General features: G+C 38.7%; 1 protein-coding gene across 2 annotated transcripts in view; it reads right to left on the bottom strand.

Annotated features, from left to right (window-relative positions):
* MAN2A2 (mannosidase alpha class 2A member 2) overlaps positions 1-13,234 on the bottom strand; it is a 222,459-nt gene that overhangs the window by 91,469 nt on the left and 117,756 nt on the right. For both annotated transcript variants that reach the window (XM_075345891.1, XM_075345892.1), the window contains exon 5: positions 3,406-3,577. In XM_075345891.1, the coding sequence (XP_075202006.1) occupies positions 3,406-3,577 (172 nt within the window). The remainder of the gene's footprint in view (positions 1-3,405; positions 3,578-13,234) is intronic.

Here is a 13,234-nt window from a genome sequence, read left to right as displayed (position 1 = left end):
TCGCTCATCGGTGTCACACGCAACAACATCGCTAATGTGGCCGGATGTGCGTCACAAATTCCGTGACCCTAACGACTCCGCATTAGCGATATCGTAGCGTGTAAAGCCCCCTTTAGTGTTAGTATATCTCATATATATATAACATACAGTAAGTCCCAAAATACATTTAAGATTGTGGGTGAAACTTGAAAGAATGTGGAATATTCACAGAGTATAAATACTCTTTCAAGTCAAGGTACAAATCTGATGTTTCTGTTAGTGATTGTCTGTTTTATGTAAAATGAAATTGTTCAATTAAAGCAGGGGTGCACAACCGGTGGCCTGAGGGTCACCGGCAGCCCACAATGATATTACACGTGGTCTCTGACTTCTCTGTGTTCAGTAGCTCTCATAAATTATAGAGATAGCTGCACTTTATATATAGTAATTTTGACTCCTTTTTCTGGACTGCTAAATAGGGGAGCACAGGTCGCACTCTATCTACAATTTTGGAAGTTCCAGAAATGGAACCCCAGTAATTAGATTATGATGCACATAGTACTGTGTAGAAATGGTTGTCCAAAGACTCCAGCGGACAAATTCCAGGACTCAGTAGATATACTTACATTTTTTTTTTCTTTTTGCAAAGCAATTTTATTTGAATAGTTCCATTAAAAATACATCCACACGTGGGGCAAGACAAATATATCCTCTATATATTCAGCATATAATTTCCAGAAAAAAAAAACGCATGATACCTTTTCCCCCATTTTTTTTTTTATTATTCATGCGTTTTTTGTTGTGTTTTTTGATGCGTTTTTGATGCTTTTTTTTGCGATATTATATGCTGATTATATATAGGGTTCCCCAGAAACATTCTCTATGCTTATAAAAATGAATTTCTGCATCCATTCTCATATATTACTCATTGATGTTTATGGGTAATGTTTGCATATTTTCTTGTGATTTTTGTTTTATTTTATTATATTTGTTTCCGATTTGTGCTATTTGACTACATGAAAAGTTTTTTTGTATTATAACTATTATTATCCTATATATTTATATATCAAGTAAATGTTCAATTTATACTTCCTCGGAGGGATATGTCAACATGGGGTTAATTTGGGTGTCTCGTGTTTGTTTTTACCCCATCCCCTCACTTCCTTTTTTAATGTTTGGCAAGGAGTCTTTTTTTTAGGGACCATGTAGAAGGCGCACATACGCCGAAACGCATAGTTCGAGAGACCACTACCCCTATCCGATATTTGTCTTGCCCCACGTGTGGATGTATTTTTAATGGAACTATTCAAATAAAATTGCATTGCAAAAAGAAAAAAAAAATTAAGTGTATCTACTGAGTCCTGAAATTTGCCCGCTGGAGTCTTTGGACAACCATTTCTACATTTGATTTTCGAGGCTGGCTCCTGCCCTATTTCCTTGCTGACTCTATATCCGGTCCGTATATGAGATTCCACACATCGGGGAGTACCGGTAAGCTGGCTTTAGAATTTTTAGTATTTTTTGTACATAGTACTGTGGATACATAAACAGTGAATAAAAATACCCCTTCAAATTTTATGCGGCCATTGCAAGTGGTACAATGACACAATTTGGCACTCAGACCAAAAAGGGTTGAGCAACCCTTAGCTAAAGGAACAGAAGCCTACCTAGTATTCATAACAGAACTGCAATCAGCAGAGAACGAGGTTTGTACTGAAATCCTCTTCTCCTTAATTTGTTTATTTACTTCTTAAATGCAAAAAAGCTAATTTCTAAATAGTCTTCATGGAAAAAATTTTTTTTGCTGCTGCAGAGTGTCTGTAAGAATTTTATTAAGCTGAGTGCTTTTTCAAAAATGTTATAAAAGCATCAAAAATGTTCTTTCTGGTTCTGATGCCTCCCTCTGCCCATTTTTCTCAGTGTTAGGCTGGAGTCACACTTGTGAGAGACTTGTGCAAGTCTTGCATTACATCACCCTACATGGCCTGCAGCTCTCCGGACAGGAGCATCTCAGCTGCATAGAAATACATGCAGCTGACCCGCTCCTGTCAGGAGAGTGTGTGGCCATGCCGGGTGATGCGATGTGAGACTTGCGCGAGTCTCTCACAAGTGTGACTCCAGCCTTAGAGATTGCAGAGGTTGGGGGTTGCACATAGATCTGCAGTGGACATAATATATCAGACAGCAGGAGAAAAGCAGGTCTAAATACCGCGCCAAACCACAGGAGTCCAGATGGTGTTAGTAAAATTCTTCCCTTTATTTTCACAAGTCTACGCGTTTCAAGGACATATCCGTCCTCTTGGTCAGGACAATGTACAGAGAATACTATAGTATAGGTATAGATATAGTATTCTCTGTACATTGTCCTGAGGAAGAGGACGGATATGTCCTTGAAACGCGTAGACCTGTGAAAATAAAGGGAAGAATTTTACTAACACCATCTGGACTCCTGTGGTTTGGCGCAGTATTTAAACCTGTTTTTCTCCTGCTGTCTGATATACCTCCTCGTTGCTGGACCACTGCCTTCCACGCTACATATATGCTTGCTAAGGGGTTGTGACTGATCACAACCCTACCAGGTGAGTGCTTCTACTTGCATTCACCCCCTTGTGTCATACCGGGTAAGACCCTATTGCGCCTTTTCTCTCCACAGCTTCTCTTGCCTCGTGGACATAATATACACAGAACATGATATAGACTCAGGGAAGGCTATCACATGAAGAGTAAGTGCAGTATAGAAACTGTGCTTATACATCAGATTAAGATGATTTACATAGACTTCATCTCCACATCCAGCCTATTACAGGGAGTGACACTCCTACAAGAGAAAAATCTGAAATTTGGAGCAGGCTACAAACTGCATATTAGTCAGAACATTTATTAAGGATTGAAGATTGCAGTCTTAAATTTAGAGAGAACAACTTTATCTTCCATGTCAAGGGTGTTCATTGTCTTTAAGCTGCACATATTTTCCCCAATTTTTTTTTACATGGCTGTAGTTGTAGTAAGTGTTTCCAGTAAAAATTGAATAAAATGGTAGACGAATTTGCAAAATTACACTGATGTTACTATTAAAACATGTCTGATTGAAATAACTATAGGTAAATAGTCCAGGGCTACTACACACATAAAAGAAGCATTTCAACAGATAAATGTTTCCTTTTATATGTACTTTGCCTTTTGAAGATTTTTTTTAATGTAGTTTTAATTTAAGGTAATTTTGAACATGAATTTTTTTTCTCCAAGTGTTTTTTTTAAGATGCTTATGAAAAAATTAATATATTGATCTAAAAGCTTCAAAGCAAAGTGTGGACATACAAAAAAAGAAAAATAATCCATCATTAACAATGTGTTATTCACAAAAACATGGTACGTGAATTTAGACTCAGCATACAAAACTAAAACTTGCTAGACATGTCGAGTTACCTGCGGACTGCTGCTCTCTTCTGGGAATTAATGTTGTCCCACCACTTTGAAAAGAAGGAAATCTCAGACCAGATGAACCTCCGACGAGGGTCTTCTTGTAGCTTCACTACCATGTTGTTCAGAATGTGCTGCGTCTGGTCATAGTAATATTTATCAAATGTTTTTATCCAACCTATCATGTAAAATATAAGACAGCAATTAGACTGATTTAAGTATTACACAATTGTCATTAACCCTCAACTGGGGCTTCCTATACCCCAGTGTTTAGAAATCTCTAATTTTTACAGAAAATGCAAAGATCACATTTGTTTTAATTGTTTTCTTATTGGCGATTGATTACACATCAGTATAACAAATTTTTGACACCCACAAGTATCGGAAAATGTAATACATTAATGACTAATACCAGCATTTTCCAATGAATGCCTGCTGAACAAAATTTCCCTGGAGTGTGGCAAACCCCACCTCACCAGTTGAGGGTTAAGAACACAGTCCCTTGGAGAAGCACATATGTAAAGAAGAACTCCCATCAAAAAAATGTATTCTCTTACTATATTGCAGTCATCATCTTATAAAGCCCTGTATACTTACAATTGCTCATTTGGCCCTTCTACCCAGTTAATTCTTCTCTTTTCCATTATGTTTATGACATAATGTGACTAAAACAGACTACCTGAATCCTTCTAAGCTTTATGTACAAAAAGGAAGGTTTTTTTGCCTTCATTGAGTCATCATTGCAAAATCCCTGGAAGGGGCCGGGGGTTGAAGAGGGGAATGACTCATGCAGGGACAAGAGATTTTTGGTTCTACATAGAGCTTAGAAGCATTCAACTAATCTGTATTTAATCATGTGATGTCATAGACCTAATGGAAAAGAGAATAATTAACTGGGTAGAAGGGCATAATGAGCAATTGTGTGTAGACAGTGGTATATATGTAAATGATTGTACTATATTAAAAATATAAAAACTTTGATGAGAGTGCTTTTTTAAAGGGACAGTCAACATGATCTTCACTTCATTTCCATGCAATTAAGTGACATCCATTTCAGTTGAACTTCCATAAACATGTACAGAATGTGTAAGCCGTGTCTTATCAGTTTTCTACTATTATTAGTACTTATTTAACATTTCCTTCTTCATCGAAAGGGTTACTGTGTCAGCTATGAAGCTTAATTTGACATTTTCTTCTCTAGATCATGATAGAATTAACAACCCTCAAAACGTGAAATTAATTTGTCCTTTGTGAATTCATACAGAAAAGGGCAGAATAAGGGTGTAACCATTGTATTATTTTAGTAGATAAAGCCTCCTTTGTTAGCTGCTATAGAGAGACATAAAATACTTGTATGTTGTATGTAACCTCGCTGATTTTCTATGGAATCTATGGAACCTTTTCTTCCTTTATACTAACATCTGCTCCTCACAATCTCGTCTGTGCAGAATAAAAGGATAGCAATCATGAATGTTTTCTTAATGCATTGTACTGAATATGTCATAAAAATAAAAGGTATATTTCTGCTAAGTAAAAGAAAGTGGTCATCTAAAGACAGGTTAGTACAACAAAGCATACAAAAAAAAGATGAAGAATTGTTCAACCGACCATATACATTGTAAGTAGTACCCAACACCACCTGCAGGTCCGTAATGTACACAGACGTAGACTGCACTCAATGAGTATTACAGCAGGAACCTTAGTAAGATGCTACAAGAATTGTTTGAGAGTATGGGGGTTGGCAAATAATTGATGTATAAAGTTCACCAAACAAAATTTAAATATAAGACAAAGATAACACAAGTAAAAACAAAATGCAGTTTGTAAATCAAGGTCTTTATTATTAAGGTAACAAGAAATCCAAAGCCTACAGGGCCCTGTGAAAAAGTGATTGCCCCCCTTTCCTTAAAAGATAAATTAATTGTGGTTTATCACATCTTTAGGAAGCTAGGTTCAAATTCATTAACCACACCCAGGTCTGATTACTGCGACACCTGTTCTTAATTAAGAAATCACTTAAATAAGACCTTCCTGACAAAGTGAAGTAGACCAAAATATCATCAAAAGCTAGACATCATGCCGCAATCCAAAGAAATTCAGAAACAATTGAGAAACAAAGTAATTGAGATCTATCAGTTTAGAAAAAGTTATAAACCCATTTCTAAAGCTTTGGGACTCCAGCGAACCACAGTGAGAGCAATTACCCACAAATGGCGAAAACATGGAACACTGTTGAGCCTTCCCAAGAGTGGCCAGCCAACCAAAATTACCCCAAGAGCGCAGCGACGACTCATCAAAGAGGTCATAAAAGACCCCATAACAACATCCAAAGAACTGCAGGCCTCACTTGCCTCAGCTAATGTCAGTGTTCATGACTCCACCATGAGAAAGTGACTGGGCAAAAATGGCCTGCATAGCAGAGTTGCAAGACAAAAAACACTGCTAAGCAAAAAGAACATAAAGGCCCATCTCAGTTTGGCCAGAAGACATCTTGATGATCCCCAAGACTTTTGGGAGAATACTCTGTGGACAGACGAGACAAAAGTTTAACTTTTTGGAAGATGCATGTCCCATTATATCTGGCATAGAAGTAACATAGCATTTCAGAAAAGAAACATCATACCAACAGTAAAATATTATAGTGGTAGTGTGATGGTCTGGGCTGTTTTGCTGTTTCAGAACCTGGAAGACTTGCTGTGGTAAATGGAACCATAAATTCTGCTGTTTACCAAAAAATACTGAAGGAAAATGTCCGGCCATCTGTTTGTGACCTCAAGCTGAAGCGCACTTGGGTTATGTAGCAGGTCAATGATCTAAAAAACACCAGCAAATCCACCTCTGAATGGCTTAAGAAAATAAAATGATGACTTTGGAGTGGCCCAGTCAAAGTCCTGACCTTAATCCGATTGAGATGAATGTGGCATGACCTTAAAAAGGCGGTTCGTGCATGGAAACTTTCCAATGTGGCTGAATTAAAACAATTCTGCAAAGATGAGTGGGCTAAAATTCCTCAAGACCTTTGTAAAAGACTCACTGCCAGTTATCGCAAACGCTTGATTACAGTTGATGCTGCTGAGGGTGGCCCAACCATTTATTAGGTTTAGGGGCAGTCACTTTTCACACAGGGCCCTGTAGGTTTGGATTTCTTTTTCTCTTAATAATAAAGACCTTCATTTATAAACTGCATTTTGTGTTTACTTGTGTTATCTTTGTCTAATATAGTGACAAACATGAAAAAGGATGAGAAACCAGGAAGGGGCCATACACTTTTAAACCACTATAAAACATACAGTGAGTGGGTACGGAAAGTATTCAGACCCCTTTAAATTTTTCACTCTTTGTTTCATTGAGCCATTTGGTAAATTCAAAAAAAGTTTTTTTTTCTCATTAATGTACACTCTGCACCCCATCTTGACAGAAAAAAAAAGAAATGTAGAAATTTTAGCAAATTTATTAAACAAGAAAAACTAAAATATCACATGGTCATAAGTATTCAGACCCTTTGCTCAGACACTCATATTTAAGTCACATGCTATCCATTTCCTTGTGATACTCTTTAAGATGGTTCTACTCCTTCATTGGAGTCCAGCTGTGTTTAAGTAAATTGATAGGACTTGATTTGGAAAAGCACACACATGTCTAAATAAGACCTCACAGCTCATAGTTCATGTCAGACCAAATGAGAATCATGAGGTCAAAGGAACTGCCCAAGGAGCTTAGAGACAGAATTGTGGGAAGGCACAGATTTGGCCAATGTTACAAAATAATTTCTGCAGTACTCAAAGTCCCTAAGAGCACAGTGGCCTCCATAATCCTTAAATGGAAGAAGTTTGGGACCACCAGAACTCTTTCTAGACCTTACAATAACGAATAACGTTTGGAACACCATTCTAAGTCTGAACTGGGTGCAAAAAACCTAAAAAAACATCACTATGGGGAGATAAGGTATGCACACCAGTGACTATGTAAGGGGAATACATGGAATAGCAGAAACTGCTGTGTGAATACTGACTTGAAAAATCCAATAGCTACATGTAAGAGTGAAAATGTGAGAAATGGAATCTGCATTACTGCCATGAACATATGAATCAAGAGAAATTTAGCTACTGAATTGATCAATGCAATAGAGCCCCAACACTACGCCAAAGTATTTCTCTACGTTGGGGTCCCTAGCTTGTGTGTGTCCTCTCATGCAGCTAAAAAACTTACCGTGTATGGGAAGCTGAGACCCTGGCTATTTATGCGTATTATATGGATTGGCAATAGGTGTGGTGGGGAGGGTTCACAAACGAAAAACTACTAACAATAACGAATAACGTTTGGAACACCATTCTAAGTCTGAACTGGGTGCAAAAAACCTAAAAAAACATCACTATGGGGAGATAAGGTATGCACACCAGTGACTATGTAAGGGGAATACATGGAATAGCAGAAACTGCTGTGTGAATACTGACTTGAAAAATCCAATAGCTACATGTAAGAGTGAAAATGTGAAAAATGGAATCTGCATTACTGCCATGAACATATGAATCAAGAGAAATTTAGCTACTGAATTGATCAATGCAATAGAGCCCCAACACTACGCCAAAGTATTTCTCTACGTTGGGGTCCCTAGCTTGTGTGTGTCCTCTCATGCAGCTAAAAAACTTACCGTGTATGGGAAGCTGAGACCCTGGCTATTTATGCGTATTATATGGATTGGCAATAGGTGTGGTGGGGAGGGTTCACAAACGAAAAACTACTAACAATAACGAATAACGTTTGGAACACCATTCTAAGTCTGAACTGGGTGCAAAAAACCTAAAAAAACATCACTATGGGGAGATAAGGTATGCACACCAGTGACTATGTAAGGGGAATACATGGAATAGCAGAAACTGCTGTGTGAATACTGACTTGAAAAATCCAATAGCTACATGTAAGAGTGAAAATGTGAAAAATGGAATCTGCATTACTGCCATGAACATATGAATCAAGAGAAATTTAGCTACTACTACTTTGGCGTAGTGTTGGGGCTCTATTGCATTGATCAATTCAGTAGCTAAATTTCTCTTGATTCATATGTTCATGGCAGTAATGCAGATTCCATTTTTCACATTTTCACTCTTACATGTAGCTATTGGATTTTTCAAGTCAGTATTCACACAGCAGTTTCTGCTATTCCATGTATTCCCCTTACATAGTCACTGGTGTGCATACCTTATCTCCCCATAGTGATGTTTTTTTAGGTTTTTTGCACCCAGTTCAGACTTAGAATGGTGTTCCAAACGTTATTCGTTATTGTTAGTAGTTTTTCGTTTGTGAACCCTCCCCACCACACCTATTGCCAATCCATATAATACGCATAAATAGCCAGGGTCTCAGCTTCCCATACACGGTAAGTTTTTTAGCTGCATGAGAGGACACACACAAGCTAGGGACCCCAACGTAGAGAAATACTTTGGCGTAGTGTTGGGGCTCTATTGCATTGATCAATTCAGTAGCTAAATTTCTCTTGATTCATATGTTCATGGCAGTAATGCAGATTCCATTTTTCACATTTTCACTCTTACATGTAGCTATTGGATTTTTCAAGTCAGTATTCACACAGCAGTTTCTGCTATTCCATGTATTCCCCTTACATAGTCACTGGTGTGCATACCTTATCTCCCCATAGTGATGTTTTTTTAGGTTTTTTTGCACCCAGTTCAGACTTAGAATGGTGTTCCAAACGTTATTCGTTATTGTTAGTAGTTTTTCGTTTGTGAACCCTCCCCACCACACCTATTGCCAATCCATATAATACGCATAAATAGCCAGGGTCTCAGCTTCCCATACACGGTAAGTTTTTTAGCTGCATGAGAGGACACACACAAGCTAGGGACCCCAACGTAGAGAAATACTTTGGCGTAGTGTTGGGGCTCTATTGCATTGATCAATTCAGTAGCTAAATTTCTCTTGATTCATATGTTCATGGCAGTAATGCAGATTCCATTTTTCACATTTTCACTCTTACATGTAGCTATTGGATTTTTCAAGTCAGTATTCACACAGCAGTTTCTGCTATTCCATGTATTCCCCTTACATAGTCACTGGTGTGCATACCTTATCTCCCCATAGTGATGTTTTTTTAGGTTTTTTGCACCCAGTTCAGACTTAGAATGGTGTTCCAAACGTTATTCGTTATTGTTAGTAGTTTTTCGTTTGTGAACCCTCCCCACCACACCTATTGCCAATCCATATAATACGCATAAATAGCCAGGGTCTCAGCTTCCCATACACGGTAAGTTTTTTAGCTGCATGAGAGGACACACACAAGCTAGGGACCCCAACGTAGAGAAATACTTTGGCGTAGTGTTGGGGCTCTATTGCATTGATCAATTCAGTAGCTAAATTTCTCTTGATTCATATGTTCATGGCAGTAATGCAGATTCCATTTTTCACATTTTCACTCTTACATGTAGCTATTGGATTTTTCAAGTCAGTATTCACACAGCAGTTTCTGCTATTCCATGTATTCCCCTTACATAGTCACTGGTGTGCATACCTTATCTCCCCATAGTGATGTTTTTTTTAGGTTTTTTGCACCCAGTTCAGACTTAGAATGGTGTTCCAAACGTTATTCGTTATTGTTAGTAGTTTTTCGTTTGTGAACCCTCCCCACCACACCTATTGCCAATCCATATAATACGCATAAATAGCCAGGGTCTCAGCTTCCCATACACGGTAAGTTTTTTAGCTGCATGAGAGGACACACACAAGCTAGGGACCCCAACGTAGAGAAATATTTTGGCGTAGTGTTGGGGCTCTATTGCATTGATCAATTCAGTAGCTAAATTTCTCTTGATTCATATGTTCATGGCAGTAATGCAGATTCCATTTTTCACATTTTCACTCTTACATGTAGCTATTGGATTTTTCAAGTCAGTATTCACACAGCAGTTTCTGCTATTCCATGTATTCCCCTTACATAGTCACTGGTGTGCATACCTTATCTCCCCATAGTGATGTTTTTTTAGGTTTTTTGCACCCAGTTCAGACTTAGAATGGTGTTCCAAACGTTATTCGTTATTGTTAGTAGTTTTTCGTTTGTGAACCCTCCCCACCACACCTATTGCCAATCCATATAATACGCATAAATAGCCAGGGTCTCAGCTTCCCATACACGGTAAGTTTTTTAGCTGCATGAGAGGACACACACAAGCTAGGGACCCCAACGTAGAGAAATACTTTGGCGTAGTGTTGGGGCTCTATTGCATTGATCAATTCAGTAGCTAAATTTCTCTTGATTCATATGTTCATGGCAGTAATGCAGATTCCATTTTTCACATTTTCACTCTTACATGTAGCTATTGGATTTTTCAAGTCAGTATTCACACAGCAGTTTCTGCTATTCCATGTATTCCCCTTACATAGTCACTGGTGTGCATACCTTATCTCCCCATAGTGATGTTTTTTTAGGTTTTTTGCACCCAGTTCAGACTTAGAATGGTGTTCCAAACGTTATTCGTTATTGTTAGTAGTTTTTCGTTTGTGAACCCTCCCCACCACACCTATTGCCAATCCATATAATACGCATAAATAGCCAGGGTCTCAGCTTCCCATACACGGTAAGTTTTTTAGCTGCATGAGAGGACACACACAAGCTAGGGACCCCAACGTAGAGAAATACTTTGGCGTAGTGTTGGGGCTCTATTGCATTGATCAATTCAGTAGCTAAATTTCTCTTGATTCATATGTTCATGGCAGTAATGCAGATTCCATTTTTCACATTTTCACTCTTACATGTAGCTATTGGATTTTTCAAGTCAGTATTCACACAGCAGTTTCTGCTATTCCATGTATTCCCCTTACATAGTCACTGGTGTGCATACCTTATCTCCCCATAGTGATGTTTTTTTAGGTTTTTTGCACCCAGTTCAGACTTAGAATGGTGTTCCAAACGTTATTCGTTATTGTTAGTAGTTTTTCGTTTGTGAACCCTCCCCACCACACCTATTGCCAATCCATATAATACGCATAAATAGCCAGGGTCTCAGCTTCCCATACACGGTAAGTTTTTTAGCTGCATGAGAGGACACACACAAGCTAGGGACCCCAACGTAGAGAAATACTTTGGCGTAGTGTTGGGGCTCTATTGCATTGATCAATTCAGTAGCTAAATTTCTCTTGATTCATATGTTCATGGCAGTAATGCAGATTCCATTTTTCACATTTTCACTCTTACATGTAGCTATTGGATTTTTCAAGTCAGTATTCACACAGCAGTTTCTGCTATTCCATGTATTCCCCTTACATAGTCACTGGTGTGCATACCTTATCTCCCCATAGTGATGTTTTTTTAGGTTTTTTGCACCCAGTTCAGACTTAGAATGGTGTTCCAAACGTTATTCGTTATTGTTAGTAGTTTTTCGTTTGTGAACCCTCCCCACCACACCTATTGCCAATCCATATAATACGCATAAATAGCCAGGGTCTCAGCTTCCCATACACGGTAAGTTTTTTAGCTGCATGAGAGGACACACACAAGCTAGGGACCCCAACGTAGAGAAATACTTTGGCGTAGTGTTGGGGCTCTATTGCATTGATCAATTCAGTAGCTAAATTTCTCTTGATTCATATGTTCATGGCAGTAATGCAGATTCCATTTTTCACATTTTCACTCTTACATGTAGCTATTGGATTTTTCAAGTCAGTATTCACACAGCAGTTTCTGCTATTCCATGTATTCCCCTTACATAGTCACTGGTGTGCATACCTTATCTCCCCATAGTGATGTTTTTTTAGGTTTTTTGCACCCAGTTCAGACTTAGAATGGTGTTCCAAACGTTATTCGTTATTGTTAGTAGTTTTTCGTTTGTGAACCCTCCCCACCACACCTATTGCCAATCCATATAATACGCATAAATAGCCAGGGTCTCAGCTTCCCATACACGGTAAGTTTTTTAGCTGCATGAGAGGACACACACAAGCTAGGGACCCCAACGTAGAGAAATACTTTGGCGTAGTGTTGGGGCTCTATTGCATTGATCAATTCAGTAGCTAAATTTCTCTTGATTCATATGTTCATGGCAGTAATGCAGATTCCATTTTTCACATTTTCACTCTTACATGTAGCTATTGGATTTTTCAAGTCAGTATTCACACAGCAGTTTCTGCTATTCCATGTATTCCCCTTACATAGTCACTGGTGTGCATACCTTATCTCCCCATAGCTCTTTCTAGACCTGGCTGCCCAGCCAAACTGAGCAATCGTGGGAGAAGAGCCTTGGTGAGCGAAGTAAAGAAGAACCCCAAGATAACTGTGGCTAAGCTCCAGAGATACAGTAGGGAGAGGGGAGAAAGTTACACAAAGTCAACTATCACTGCAGCCCTCCACCAGTCCGGCCTTTATGGCAGAGTGGCCCGATGGTAGCCTCTCCTCAGTGCAAGACATATCAAAGCCCGCATAGAGTTTGCAAAAAAAACACATGAAGGACTTCCAGACTATGAGAAATAAGATTCTCTGGTCTGATGAGATGAAGATAGAACTTTTTGGTGATAATTCTAAGCGGTATGTGTGTAGAAAATCAGGCACTGCTCATCACCTGCCCAATACAATCCCAACAGTGAAACATGGTGGTGGCATCATCATCCTATGGGGGTGTTTTTCAGCTCTAGGGACAGGACGACTGGTTGAAATTGAAGGAAAGATGAATGTGGCCAAGTACAGAGATATTCTGGAAGAAAATCTCTTCCAGAGTGCTCTGGACCTCAGACTTGGCCAAACGTTCACCTTCCAACAAGACAATGACCCTAAGCACACTACTAAAATAACAAAGCAGTGGCTTGAGAACAACTCTGTGACCATTCTTGA

This window comes from Anomaloglossus baeobatrachus, chromosome 4, assembly GCF_048569485.1.
Source record: "Anomaloglossus baeobatrachus isolate aAnoBae1 chromosome 4, aAnoBae1.hap1, whole genome shotgun sequence".
In the NCBI taxonomy this organism is placed as follows: domain Eukaryota; kingdom Metazoa; phylum Chordata; class Amphibia; order Anura; family Aromobatidae; genus Anomaloglossus; species Anomaloglossus baeobatrachus.
Note: the sequence above shows the minus strand (reverse complement) of the source record. Positions and strands in the feature narration are given on the sequence as shown.